Below are 15,649 nucleotides of genomic sequence, written 5' to 3'. Positions count from 1 at the left end.
GAAATCCAGACAAATTCGTTTCCATTATCTTTATTACGAATAAAAGGAGTAGCTATATCACAAACGAGAGCGAAGTGTCCATCAGATAAGCCATTGTCGTCAGATGAGCAGTTTAAAACATCATCATCCGGAATATTGGTTATTATATTGTCTAAGCTCGACTGATTTCTCCCTCGTCTAAAGGTAACATTTATACAGATATCGAATATTATAACATTGTAATAGGTTTTTGAAATTTTGATGGTTGTCACTATCAGTCATAACGTCAACGTTAAAGTCGCCACAAATTACTCCCTTCTTGGCAAATAGGTAATCAAGCAATTTTTCTAGGTTTTTTAAGAAGGGCTCAAAAGTCCTATCTGGAGGCGTTCGATAGCAGTAGAAAATATTTATATTAGTATCTACGTCTCTTGTACTACATATTTCAAAGCAATCAGTAACATACATTTTTTTACATATAGATATCAACCTCTTCAGTTAGGCGTCCACTTAGCCCCAAGACCAAAGTACCTCCGCGCTTTTTCTTAAATCTTACATTGTCTAAATCCAAACAACTCTTACTGCGTGGGAGGCCAAGCGAAGTTGCGTTGCTGGAGCTATATTCATCCTCATCATCTGATGTATCTGTGCTCGATAAAGAGTCGAAAGAATTTTTCACCGGAATGTTTACCACCAAACCTTTTCTGCGTGTAGTAGTTAACGTTGTAATTTTTACGAATGTCAGATAGTTGCAGAACATCATTGGCGCCGTTGTGAAAGTCCGTAGGTTACTCACTCTCTTTTTCAACCGACTTCAAAAAAAGGAGGAGGTTCTCAATTCGACCCGTATGTTTTTTTTTTTTTTTTTTTTTTTTAAGTATCAATCATGGTATACCTACATAAATATTAATAATTCGTCCTAATAAATAAGTAGGTAATTAGTAATTATTATTCTGCTTTTTTTAGTGTAGGTTTTTTGGAGTCGGTTTTATTTTTTTTCTTCATTTAGATCTGGGGATGGAGGATATGAGGCTATGGGTGTCGTAACTTGTGTGCTGTTTGATGTTTCAGAGTATTGTGCAATGACATCAAGGGAGTCAAGATACGGGTTACTAGAAACAGATTGTTCAGGCTATGCCAGAGGTTTATAAACAAGAAGATAGGGGTTTTATACAGGGTGGAAACGATGTGATCACAAGATATCGAAAAACTGTTTGATCTTGAAAGTGACTTTCAAACTCGCTCAAACGGTATGAACAATAGGATACAGAATAAACTGGATTTATCCGAAAATTCAATGTACAGCTTCCATACCATTTAGTTCCACAGATGATAAGATGCTCTATTAGTCCAAAGACGTCCATGGGAAACGTCCTAATCTACTCTGCTGAGACCACATGGCCATGTTATCTTCGTTCATCAACTCCTGAGGATGCCGAAACGCGTCGAGGTTTTATGCACGTCGGTATTGGTACTATTGCATTTGTGTCGCATGTGATTTGTGGGAGGGCGGCGGTGCTTTTTGTGTGTGCAGAGTGTGTGTGATAGTGTAGTTGGGTACTTGTGCCGGCGTCACCAAGCGAAATTTTAGGCTAAGTAAGTATCATGTTCTTCTTCTCCGTCGCTACACTCTTGCCAGAGTGGTCGTGGTCGCTACACTCGGTCCGGTGGAAAGCCTCACAATAATTCGCCATTCCTCCCGCACTGCAGCCTTTCTTGAGCACTCGTGGAGTGGAACATTGAGTTGGTCACGGGCCACGGCCATGCTAAATATGTTTATTTATGACTAGCTGACCCGGCGAACTCTGTTCCGCCTTAAAGGCAATAAATAAGCCATCGCAATTTTTCCTTATTTGCTCACCGTTTAGACCTACCCTGGACTACGACAAACATTTTAAAACCAAAATCAGCTCAATCGGCCCAGCCGTTCTGGAGTTTTAATCAGACTAACGAACAGCAATTCATTTTTATTTATAAAGAAGATTTATAAAGAAGATAAGCAGGTGCAAATTAAAAACCAATATCAGTACCCTTGAACTATCTTGTCGCATTTCTAATTGCGTTTTAATGTAATTACTTATCACGATGACAGATTTTATCAAAGAATTAAATAATTATTATAAAAAATCAAAATCTTAATGAGTTTCTTTCGCCACTACTTCTTAGCACCAGCCCATATGTTGTCCCGAAGTGATGGTAGGGCAAGCTATATTTGGGATGTGTATAAGTGCCCTAGATAGGCCCTTTCTAATTCGTAGCACAGGGGGCCCGCGAAGCGTGGCCCCAGTGCTACGGTTGCCCGCAGGGTACGGAAACTTCCATACAACGGTCATCGAAGTGAAACTTGCTTCCAAACAGCGACATCGGTGAATAAATTCAAATACTTTTTAACTACCCTAAAACGCTCTAGATGTCGCTGCTCCTGTTTCCTTCATATTTTCATTTTTTTCTTAATTAAAATATATTTGAGAATATTGTTAATTACAATGTGAAAACTTTTTTTAAATGAAATTAATTTGTTTTACTTTAAAACTGAACGGTGACATTTTTTGATACAATTTACATAATAGAGTAGTAGAAATTACTATTTAACATATGGCAACTTTGTTTTTCCTCCAAAATGGCCGGTGTTGTTTTTGTTATGTTAAATGCATTGAAATGCATTCTTGTTTTCTTAGCCATCATTTAAGTGTTCTGTGGCCCTATTAAAGTATTGAAGAGTCGTCGAGTCAAATTCAAGTTCATTCCCATGTACCTGCTGCTGTTCTGGTTCATCGGAGTTTTGTTCGTTCCTTCGTGAATCGTGAAGAAACTTTCTGTTATGTTCACAAGTGATCTGAGTTTTCTCAATGTGCAAATGCTTTTTTAGTGTTGTTGAAATCTTTGCGAAAAAACGCCTTTGGTGTAAAATATTATGTGTGTTCATAAATAAAGTAAAATTATTAAATTCAAAAGTTTTTGTTTACTTATTTGCATTTCCATGTGCAATGTAGAATTTTTCCAAATCCATTGTTTTGAAAATAATACAATACGTACACCATGAAGATAAATATTTTCAAAATATGTAATGGATTTGAAAAAATTCTACATTGTACATCATAAAAACAATAATGGGGATGTTGCCTGGGTCAAAAAGCAAGAGTTTTAATTAGTCCGTCAGTTAACTTATCAAAAAATACTCTACACGTATTTTTCACTTTTTCAAACTAATGAAAATTTAAAGAGATAAAGCGCCCCAAAGTTCATAAGAAGAGGCCCGTGACGTCAACGCTTGCTTAAAAATGCCGCACGTTGTGACGTCGTGCGCAACTTCAACGCACCATAACTATGTAATTATTTGTTAGATTGACAAATAAAAATATACGTGTCCAATATTTTTTGATATTAAACATTACGGACTAAAAAAATTTTTTTAGGCAACTAGCCTATTCTTTGAAGTTTATGAGGGCCTATGTGTGCGTGAACTGTGTGTATGTGTGCGTGGACTTTATGTATGTATGTGTGCGTGTACTATGTATGTATGTGAGCGTTACGTACGTAGGTTAAGTACAGGGAATTTAACACCAGGCTGTCAATTAGTAGGTTCAAAAATTTGACAGAGAGGGTTCTCTATTTCCTATGTATTACTTTTCTCTACGGTTGCCCGCGTGCTTGTATGTCTCGAAAACTATGCGTCGTACAAAAAGTTTTTACAAAAATTATAGAAAATTGCTTTGCCTACAAATATTATGTTACTAAATTTTTTGCCCTAAATTAAAGATAAACAAAAAATAAAAAATCATTTTTGCTTATACAATGTGAGTCACGTTAAAGTGTACATATTATGAAAATAGATGAAACTAGACCTATTTTTACAAAAAAATATGTTTTGACCTCTTTTTTGTCGATAAAATACACTTTAACGTAACTCACACTGTATACCTAGTCACGTTAAGTTAATAAAAATGGAATTTCCATATTATGTACTAAAAGTCATGTTAACTTAATTTCACTACGCGTAATTTTTTTTGTAGCTGCTAATGTTTATTTATATGCAGTGTTTATTCAGGCTGTAATTATGCGATAAAAGTACCTAATTGATTTTTTGGTTCATCAATTTTGTAATAAATTACACCGGTGAACAAAAAAATATTATTTATTTGCGCATGGATTTTACTTATTATATTCTGATTATATTATTATACCTAAGCAAATTTATATAAAAAAGTGCTTTGCTTTTTAAAGAGTTATAACGATTTGAATTTTCCATCTTCATAGTAGAATGTCTCTAAAGATGCACGTCACATTCTCATTGGGATATATTTATAAATAACTAGCGGCCGCCCGCGACTTCGTACGCGTGGACCCCGTTTTACCCTTAGGGGTGAAGTTTCGAGTTTTTTAGGGTTTACCCGGAAATTATTCAAACTTTTCTCGCTGTAAAAACCCTCCTTGGACTTCAACAAACATTTTAAAAAAAGAATTGGTAAAATTGGTCCAGGCGTTGTTGAGTTATGCGCTTACCAACACATTTTGCGATTCATTTTTATATTATAGATTATAGGAGCTTATTCGCAAGAACAAGGGGCAAAATATAGTGGGATTTTGAGAGACGACGTTACCAAGGCCAGTAAACTGAAAGCATTATAGGGTTAGATTTTTATGAGAAAAATCTTCTACGGAACATGACAGGACATTAGAACTTCTCATTTTTAATAAATATTTGGACTCTATTTTAAATTTTCTCTTGTGCGAATGAATCTTAAATAGATGTTTGGTATGTTTTAATAATTAGAAAGAATGAATGAAAAAAAGAAAAAATAATATTTGGCAACAAATTAAATCATCTCCATGTTCATGTTTCATACATTCATTGATATTAATTTTTCTATTTTTACACATAAATTCAGATTTTTTTTGTTGTTATTCTTATTTCTAGGTATTAAAGCAAAACCCGTGCGCAAAAATGCAGTAGAGAAAAAAATCAGATAACAACTGCATTCAGTTGTTATCTGATAAAAGGAATGTATATATTCTTGTAATAGCAGTCTTGAATGCCATAGCAAAGTTCGAACCAGGCTCCACTATGGGATTGATTTTATTATTTGTATTGAGTTTTTGTGCCAGTGCGGTGTTCGCGAATGACGATAGTAAGATACAATTTCATCTTGTTACTAGCTGACCCGGCGAACTTTGTTCCGCCTTAATGGCAATAAATAAGCAGACTTTTTTTTAATTTCGAACGGGATAAAAAGTATCCTATCTAAATATCCCTTCTCCTGGCTCTAAACTCCCTGATAATTTTCAGCTAAATCGATTCAGCCGTTCTTGAGTTATAAGTGGAGTAACTAACACGACTTCCTTTTATACATATTAGATTGAGATTAACAATAAGTTTTTGTAAGATTAGGCCAAAATTACTTCAAATTAATACAAGCACAAATCTTTTGAAGCTTCCTTCATAAGTTCAAATTACACTTCCATGTCCAAACTGACATGATTATATCCGCTACAGCATAGCAGCTCTTTTCTGATTCAATTTCAGATGCTTTATTATCTGCAAATGTATCACAAAATTAAATTATCATAGGGAAGTTCACTCTACCAAATATCATCGTTATTATTATCATCAGCCTATAAGCATCAGCACCCTATTGCTGGATATAGACCTCTCTCAATATTAACCATTTGACCCATTTGTCTTTGGTTTATCATCTAAGAGTGGCGTTGTCGGTATCTTCACCAATCAATGAAATTAAACAATACAGTTACAGTTCATTTTACTGCAAAATATTAGTGTTTGTTTAGAGTCAAAGCTTTATTATTATGCCTTGGAATTTTATTTGCTAATAGTATGAATTAACCTAAGATATCCCGAAGGATTAGCAAGCGTTACGGTCGATGGGGCAGAAAGGTTCTGGAATGGAGGCCAAATTGAAAATTTGATTTTCATTTTGAATTTTGAAAAAATACCTACCGTGATGTCAACCCAAAAAATAGATAGAACCTCATAAAGATTACAGGATCATTAGAATAGAAATTTGAAAGAAATGATGATTATTATGAACCTAAGATATTAGAGCTACATAACATTAACGTCTCCTTACAGAAATAGTAGTCTGCTACTATGGCACATGGGCGACATACCGGACTGGCTTGGGCAAGTTCGACGTAGACGACATCGACCCATTCCTCTGCACGCATCTGGTGTATGCCTTCATCGGTGTTAACGCTGAAGGAACAGTTTTGGCGCTTGATCCTGAACTTGATGTTGAAAGAGGTTAGTGCAAAAAATAGATAGGAGCAGAAGGCAATTTATATAAAAAGTGCACTCGGGCGACGTACATAGACTATGCTTATTGCTCATAGGCATGATAACGCCAATAGCGCGCGAAGTGTCGTGAACCAGTGTACCTAAACTAGAGCGAGCTCTAATACCGACCGTTCGAGAAACGCGTCTGTGTACGTATATAAAATGAAGTAGGTAAGTAGGTACAGATGATTGTTTTTACTACTTATCTATTTTTTTTTTATTTATTTATTATTCATTATTGAGCAATTACATATTTGATCCAAATAGCGTCCTAAATCCTTTTTAATTTCGTTAGTCATCCCAATTTGCAAATAATGTTAACGTTGAATTATATACATTTTTGCTTGGTTTAGGTATACTACCTTAATTAATATAATTGTTACTAACCAAACAATTTCATAGTCCCGTAATCCCGCTTAAGTTTCTTGTATTTAGGCTAAGTTTTTATCTTATCTTAAGTAGGTACTTAGTCCACCTAGGTGAACCATGGGCACTTTTCTTGCTAGTGATCTACCTTTGCAATATTTATCATCATGACTTAAAAACCAAACAGAATAGGGAATAGTCTCCAAAGAATTAATTTCGGTATTAGAGTATTTCAAGAATTGTCTTATCAAAACGTTGCGTTGATTCTTTCATAGTTCAGTCCTCCTTCCTCTATTTCTTTGTCTTATCTACTAACAGAGTTTGAAAATATATACAGGTAACTTCGAGAACTTCACTTCGTTGAAAGAAACGAACCCGAACCTCAAAACGCTTGTAGTTGTCGGAGGATCGAGAGAAGGGTCAGCTAATTTCTCTATTGTAAGTACCTACTTATTTTTCCACAACTATTGGTGTTATTTGCCTTAAGTGTACCGCTTTTATAGTATTAANAATAACTGAAAAAGAAGTGAAAAAAATCATGTATTTTTCTAATTAAATCCATTCTTACTCCCATAAAATGCATGAAACTTGTGTCAGTTTTCGAGTTCTACTAATAGATAATTTTATTGGCTATCGCATGATACAAAATATTTGCTTATTAATTTTAAGCTACCCACGCTTTCACTTGTTTTTGAAAGAAGAGGTGAAAACTAAAAATTAAAAACTTAAATCCTTGTAATTTTGCGATAAATGGGTCAAGTCCCAAATTTGAAGTACTTTTATCGATAAAATTGTCCCAAGATTTCGCCCTTAAAGTTTGATCACTACAAGCCCGGACACACTGTATAATATAGATGAACATACTTAAGATTTGGAATTATCTACCTTCCGAATCGATTTTACTAACAAAGTAGCAGATAGTTTAATTGTATGTACCAGCAAATCAGCTTCTTAGAAAACGACTTAGTAACATACAATATACTTTAATGCAGATTATCTCTAAGTACCTATCAATCTTGAATAGGCTGTAACCCAATATACCCCAATATCCAAACTAAGTAGCAACAGCAGCAGAAATAGGTGCAACCTGTTTTACAATATTAAATATTATTGCAGATGGCAGCAGAACCAGAATATCGGCAGAACTTCATCGACACCTCTCTGGCAATAATACTAGAGTACAATTTCGATGGTCTGGACGTAAACTGGGTGTACCCCAATCGCAGAGACACGGTGCATGGTGAAGACGACATTGATAACTTCAGCACTCTCCTTATGGAGTTGAGGGAGGAATTCGATAATTACGGTCTACTGCTGACAGTCTCTGTATCTGCTGTCGAGGAAGCTGCTGTGCAGTCCTATGATGTTCCAAGTGTTGCCCAGTATGTTCTTTCATGCTAAAGCAAATTACTATTAGCAAAGTTGCATTATTATGGTTTCAGTCCATGTGCTGTGAGATGGTTTTATAGTTACTTTGAACACAGAACTCAATGTGTAGGGGTGTCAGATGATGCTGGTGAGACAAGAGTATCTGATCACTTGGCTGTTAATCGAGGGGTTCCACAGGGTTCAATTATGGGTCCACTTCTGTTCATTATTTATAGCGCGGACGTGGTTGATCATATACATAATTGTAAGTACCACATCTACGCTGTTGATATACATTATTCAGCTGTATATTTCGAGTAAGCCGAAAGATGTTCACTAAGCAATTACGTACCTCAATGAGGATCTTGGACGGATAACAAATTGGGCTAAGTGCAATTCCCTAGTACTAAATGGAAATAAGTCCAAATATATGGTGCTGGGTTCTAGGGATTAGATAAGAAAAACCATAAACAGGGGAATGGACGAGGAAGTGCGCTTTGAAAAACACGTCAATAATATAGTAGGAAACTGTTTTTATAGACTGAAAGTATTATACCAAATACGTTAATATCTTTCAACTGACAATCGCATTAAATTATGCGACTCTCTGGTTCTATCTAAGTTCAACTATATGGACGTGGTCTATGGCCCCCGACTGCTGGCGCGTACCAAGAAAACTATCCAACGTGTGCAAAATGCATGCGCCCGTTTTTGTTTTTCAATCCCGCCGAGAACACACGTTACGCCTTTTTTTTTCTTTTTTTTTCTCTTTATTTGGGACAACAAACAGTTACATTGAGGGCTTATGTACTAAATCTTAATAATTTGAAAATTTTGTAACAATGCAACCAGCACCATTGTCCACAGATAGGATCTAAAGTAGTAAATTGCAGTAATGCACTAATGCTAAAATATTAAAAATGAACTCACGCAGGGCGTTGCACTTCGCGGCACTGCTTTTTGGTATGATGAAAAACAACACTCCGACTTATCTACTAGATAAATTAGTTTGGACAAGGGAATTCCACTCGCACAAGACCCGTCGCTCCAGTAGCACTCTCGTTCTTCCGCCGCACCGAATCGTTGCCTTCCGGGGTAGCGTCAGGTTTGCCGCCTCCAAGTGCTGGAATGACTTGCCACCGCCATTACGTCGTCTGCAAACATTGTACACTTTTAAAAAGAAATACCAGGAACACATTTTTAACGAACAAATACTGGAGTAGGTTACTTGTATGCTTACCTAAAGGTTTCAGACGATCAAGCACGGAAGTGGGCAAGACGATCGAGACTGCTGTAGCCTGACATCACTACTTGAAAATTGACATTTTTTCTCTCCGGACTTACTATTTATAACACCATGTTAAATACTTGTTTCATGATTATTATTTTATTTCTAATGACATCATAACTATATTATTATATTTGACATTAATTGAAATTCAATTATATGTTTAGACGACCAATACTGCTGGAATTTATTTACTTTTTATTTTATTTTTTGTTTGTAGGTGCGCGTGTAACGCTCTGAACAATATGGGATGAACTAAATTGTCGAACCGCGCGCAATCAATCATTCGATTGCACAAATCGGTTTTGCGGGCGTCGAGACACTCAACAACGCGTAACAATGTCACTCTTTACGAATATTACACATTAACACAATATTACTTTACCATTACTACACACACACCTATACAAACAGTTTTATCTTTTTATTAGTATTATTTTCATTAGTATTCTTAATAAACGTAGTCTTATCATCCTTACCGATTTCCCGCCTTTTGTATTTATCTGTGCACTAATATTACTATTTATGTATCCCTTTCAGACCTGAAAATTTTTTTCCACAAAATTTATGTTTTTTCGGATTTTATGTAACATTTGGTCCATAAAGAAGACAAGAAAAATGATATAAAAATTTTCCGACTTTCCAATTTTTCAGAAAAGTACCCGCACTATCGTGCGTGTTAGGACTAAGTGCACTATACGCACGCTCGTGCATAATTAATAAATTAGAGGAAATCCATAAGAAAAGATTCACTTTTTTGGATATTATTGTTAAAAATTAATAATAATCAGCTTTTACTTGAATAAAACCATTCCAACTCATGACCATTGAAGTGTTATGAGCTCCTGCTGAAACAATTGGAGATTGTCATAACAAATGTGTTGTATTTCCATTTTAAGAGACCCAAGTCATCAAACACGAATTATTCTGACTCTCCTCTTTTCATCTTATGGTCAGACATGAAATTTACCGTTTTTCGTTGAATAATACCATTCATGATAATGGTGCTAGTTCCATACAAAGGCAATCACTGTCAAATTTCTAATAACATGACGGACGCTGGTGAAATAACTGTTGATGTATATAAATCTGTGTGGAGGAACCGCTTATGTATACATAATTACTAGTGCACCAATACCCTGCACTTGCTCAGCAAAAGCTGTACTTGCATCCAAATAAATACTGAAATCAAGCATCAGTCTTCCAGCTGTTAAAAGCCAAACAGAGCAAGGTTCATTTCTTACAACCTGCATCTGTCAGTAACATATACTCATTATATAACAGTTACTCATCTATTTAGTAACTATTAGATACTATATCCATTTTCTGACAAGCTTGCAAGACTTTGAAGGCTGTACTTTCCACAAAAGGTATGTCCTCTAGAGAAGTAGGATGATCATAGGGAACAAAATTCAATACGCTTTGCAAAGTTGCGAATCCTAACGTCTTCAGAATGTCACCTATGACTACTTATCGTATATTTAGTCACCAGAACAGATATATTTGGGGAAAGAAAAAAATCCATGTATGAAAGCATACCACACATTTCATCAACGGAGGTATTAACGGCTCGCCCAGTTTTTCTCAAGTAGTAGTTATTGAAGCATTTGGCTCCTAGTCTATAAAATTATGGCCAAAGAAGTTTCCAAAGTACTTCATTGGAGTCTGTACAGTCGAATATATTGATTATCTATCAATATCTTTCATTTATTTTACAGATATGCCCTTTGACTCCATATCCTAGCCCTTTTCTCTCTTCAATTGGCGTAATACATGGTAAAGTTATTTTTACGGAGGATTGAGCACTACTGGTACTCCCTGATGGCTCTGCAGGCTCAGATCTAGCCAAATCAATGGATTGCTGGCATAAAATAACTTCATTTCATACTACTTCCTTCTTGTGTTCTAAATGGTGCAGAAGGTACCTTTCGTATGGATTTTTTTTTATGTCTGAGTCATTTTCATCACCTAATAAGCATAAGATAATGTTTTCTGATAATTAAACTGCTGCATTAAAGAGTTAAATTAAAAAATGACTATTATTTTAATTAAATATCCAAAAAAACAATACGCACGAGCGTGCCGTTTTATCCCTTTAAAAATGAATTTAAACCGAACTGCTACGATAGTGCGTATTACATTTAAGTTAGTTTTAAGTAAGCAATACTATAAATTATTTTAATGGTTTTTCATTTATTTATTAGAATACAATGTTTACTTTATAATTAATAACATTTTAACAAAAATACTAGCAAAATACTATTTTTTTGTTATCGTACCTCTCCGGGAGTTCGCGCCGAAAAATTCTGACAACTTTCACAATCGCTATCCGGCGACCAACTGCCCGCAAGAGGGTCCTATATTTTTTATTAAAAGTATCATAATACGCACGATCGCCGCGTACCGATTTCGTTCCGAAAAACAAAATTTTGCCAAGCAAATTTTTATTTTAAGTCAATGCGCACGCTTATTTAAGCCGGGTCTGAAAGGGGTATGTTTATCTAGACAATTTTATGCAGCTTACTATTTTATTTATTTTACCAATGGTCCGTGACCCTCACTCGGCATAGGGCACACTGAAAACCAGCGCCGTGGCCTTCGTCACCGACGGCATATGCTGAGTGGGGTCCCGTTGCAGTGGGCATCTTGTTGGTTAATGGGTGGCACTGCTCAGTTTACTCTTGTTTTTATTTTTTCTTCTTTTATTATTATGTGCCACTGTCATGTCATGTCTATGTAATTGCCTGTATTTGTGTGATGTCCATTGTAATAAATGTATCTTTCTTTTTTTCTATCTTTCTAAAGCTTCTAATATTTTACGCCGTAGATAGCGTATCAGTTGATTATTTAGAGGCTAATGTTAGTGAGATGAGCAAGGCAAATTGTGCCTAGAGTCTATAATCTATATCTCTATAGCACAAAGTAGGATAATATATCGCTATAGCACAAAATTAACTTAGTTTCGGGTTAGTCAAATCAAATACCATTCAAAATCCTTCATATTCTTAAAACAATCCGCTGCTCACGCTGGTGTTATAAATGAAGATTTACACAAAATAGATAAATTACACTAAGTATACTATTAGGCACATCATTAAAATTTGCTATTATCACAGACCAGTTAATGAATCTTGAGCGTTCAAGATAGTTAATGGCAATACATTACATTACAAGGGGGACCGACAACATCATAAAGGTAGCAGGAAGGCGCTGGACGCAGGCCGCTACCAACCGGGAAACATGGAAAGCATTGGGGGAGGCCTATCCTATGTTCAGCAGTGGACGTCCTATGGCTGAGATGATGATGATGATAAATGGCACTACTTATCTGTTCTACTACTTACTCGAATTCTTTATTATATTCCACTTTATGCATTATTATGATCTACCTTTCTTCACCAGGTACGTAGACTACATTGGCGTCATGACGTATGACATGCACGGCCCCTGGGACTCCGTGACCGGCCACAACGCGCCTCTGTTTATAAGTGAAGGCCAGAGTGCTGAAGACGAAAGCACTCTGTACAACGTCAATAACGCTGTCCAGTATTGGCTTAGTGCAGGTAATGACCTTTAGATCTTCTTTGAGAAACAATACTTCGTAAAACAAGTATTTTATAGCATTAGGTTGTTTTGATGTTGAAGATGGTCTTATCATCTTCTCTTCTTCGTCGCTACACTTTTGACGAGTGGTCGTGGTCGTCACATCTGGTTTGGTGGCAAGCCTCGCAATCTACTGCCATTCATCTTGCACTGCAGCCTTCCTTTGAGTGATTCAGTCAGACCAATGATAGCAGCTTTGATTTAATCCGTAGCACTATAATTACCTACTTCGCCTTAAAACCCTCCATTAATATTCCAGGATGTCCTCCCGAGAAGTTAGTTATGGGGGTTCCATTCTACGGGCGCACTTTCAACCTGAGTGACCCTTCAGTTAACGCTCCAAATTCACCTTCCAACGGAGCTGGTCTCATCGGTCTTAACACTGCTGAAAGTGGACATATCGGGTATAATGAGGTACGTGCTGTTTATAAATCCGCACAGATTAACTATTACAACAATAATAATTATAATAATCGACCATCTTCTTCATCGAGAAGGTTCTTTGACGGGATAAAATCCTTGAATGAAGATCAGGCATTATAATATGTAGATAGCGTGATATGACCACGTAAATTAGAAAAACTTCTTAAGATCCTCTTCTACAAGGAAATATGTATAAAATAAGGGAGCATTTATCCTAAACGCAATTATTTTACAATAGCCATAACCTACATTATAGAAAAAGATGTGCCTATTTAATTTAATCTTTTTTTGTTCTCAGTTCTGCTACATCCTCCAGAACGAGTCTTCTTGGACCGTCCAAACCGACAACCTTGCCAAAGTGCCTTACGCCTTCCTCGACTACAACTGGGTATCTTTCGATAACGTTGAGTCCATGACCGCCAAAGTGGAGTACGCTAACAGCTTCAACCTTGGCGGCATCATGCTCTGGAGTATCGAGACTGATGACTTCCACGGCCTCTGTGGAGAGGGAACATTCCCTCTGCTGAACACCATCAACACAGTTCTAGCTGAAGGCTCAACAGGTACGACATCCGAACAAGATACTACTACGGTTTTTACAACAGATGTGACAATAGATTTTGATTGATCAAATAGTAGTTTTACTACAACTCCTACACCCGCTGTATTTTTATTATTAAATTATTTTATATTACTTTGAAGTTTTGAACTAATAATTTAATGTGATAACTTATACTTTTTTGTAAGAATACGGGTTAGCTGTGATGAGAAATTTTAAATATTAACCCTGTGCGATTAAAAAAGTACAGTCCGTGTAGTCTGCGACTATGCTTAACGAAATACTCGTAATAATATTATACACTAACTGATAGCTAAATTATTACTCAAATATTTATTTACCATATTTTTTTAAAGTATAATAATATTGTATTATGTTTTACAATAACCTGTCAGGCACACAACTTATTCCTAGTTGTAACCGCGGTATGTGTAACCCGATAGAAAGTAAAATAATAATTTATATCCTTCTTATTGTACTAACTTAAACTTGTTTAAAATAAAAAGTTTATACCTATTTTCGTATCCTGAATTTTTATAATATTGATTTTGTTCAATGTTAATATTATACTAGCTGCTATCCAAATGGATGCTATCTTATTGTCCAGCAAATTGATGTTTGTGTTTGACTGAAAGTTATGAAAAAGAATCAATTCAAATAACTTCCATAATTTATTTCAGAAGCCAGACACAACCACCCCCCTGGCCATAACAACCCTCCTCTTCATCACCATCATTATATATGGAAACCTAATTCCAGGTCCTTAAAAGAAGAATTGAAGACAAATCCATAGTCACAGTCTCAGATCGTATGATCTGAGGTCACAGTCCACAGAGTAGACAACAAACATGANATCTTTGATATTATCAATTACTTCTGCCAATTCTTTCTTCTCGCAGTACTTGTTGGCTTCAGTCTGCATCTCTTCCACATTGCTCTTGCCTTGGTCTGTTTCGCAGTAGTCTTCATCGTCTTGAGTCGAATACCCTTCATTAATCGTGTTGTAGTTTTTGCAGATCTGATGGTAAATAGTGTTACAGAACAGAAGAATCCCAGATTTCAAAGGTAGAAAGTTCAATCTGATACTTTTGATATTGATAAAAAAAAATTTACTCGCGGCTTGACGTTTTGGCTGCTATGCCGTCAAGTCCTACGGATACGGATACTGTGAGTGTTGTGTGTCGTGGTAACGTCACTAGTGGTGTAACAAATAACAATACATATGAGGATAATAATAATAATGACTCTTTATTGCACACCACAACAAGAACAAGAACAAATAAAAGAAACACTCGGATACCTATGTACAAATAGGCGGTCTTATCGCTATGAAGCGATGAGGGTAGTTAAAAATATTCAAACCAGCCGCGAGCATAGCAGCCGAAACGTCTAGCCCAATTGGTTCCCAAAGTGGGGGGCGCGCCCCCTAGGGGAGGCACAAAGACCTTTAAAGGGGGCGCGGGTCATCTGTGTAGTTAAGTATAAAAACTTGCGACCGCTGAGAGAATGCATTCCAGACTGATCGATACGACCAATAAATAATCTTGACTGGAGGAGTGAGGGCGCCGAATTTTTTGTAAGTATGGTCTGTACTATTACTTATTCTGTGGTATGGTCGAAATAAGTTTTGGAACCAAATGGTCTAGCCGTAATTACATAAATTTAACTCATATAAAAATGTCGCGTTGAGGCCCGTGTCTCTGTTTTAATTGAAGTGGGACGCGAGAGTTTAAAATCTTATACTCTTAACTCTCATAATATCGTCATGATT

At 36.1% G+C, this 15,649-nt stretch overlaps 1 protein-coding gene across 1 annotated transcript; it reads left to right on the top strand.

Annotated features, from left to right (window-relative positions):
• Window positions 1-5,000: 5,000 nt before the first annotated feature.
• On the top strand, window positions 5,001-14,385 carry LOC114366244 (probable chitinase 2). The gene is made up of 7 exons (XM_028323051.1): window positions 5,001-5,108; window positions 6,068-6,238; window positions 6,975-7,075; window positions 7,754-8,019; window positions 12,696-12,856; window positions 13,156-13,310; window positions 13,618-14,385. Exons 1-7 carry the CDS (start codon window positions 5,045-5,047, stop codon window positions 13,945-13,947), a joined length of 1,248 nt encoding a protein of 415 aa, XP_028178852.1. The 5' UTR covers window positions 5,001-5,044; the 3' UTR covers window positions 13,948-14,385.
• The last annotated feature ends 1,264 nt before the right edge of the window (window positions 14,386-15,649 follow it).

This window comes from Ostrinia furnacalis, unplaced genomic scaffold (assembly GCF_004193835.3).
Source record: "Ostrinia furnacalis isolate ACB-3 unplaced genomic scaffold, ASM419383v2 OfSCF0593, whole genome shotgun sequence".
Taxonomy (NCBI): domain Eukaryota; kingdom Metazoa; phylum Arthropoda; class Insecta; order Lepidoptera; family Crambidae; genus Ostrinia; species Ostrinia furnacalis.
Note: the sequence above shows the minus strand (reverse complement) of the source record. Positions and strands in the feature narration are given on the sequence as shown.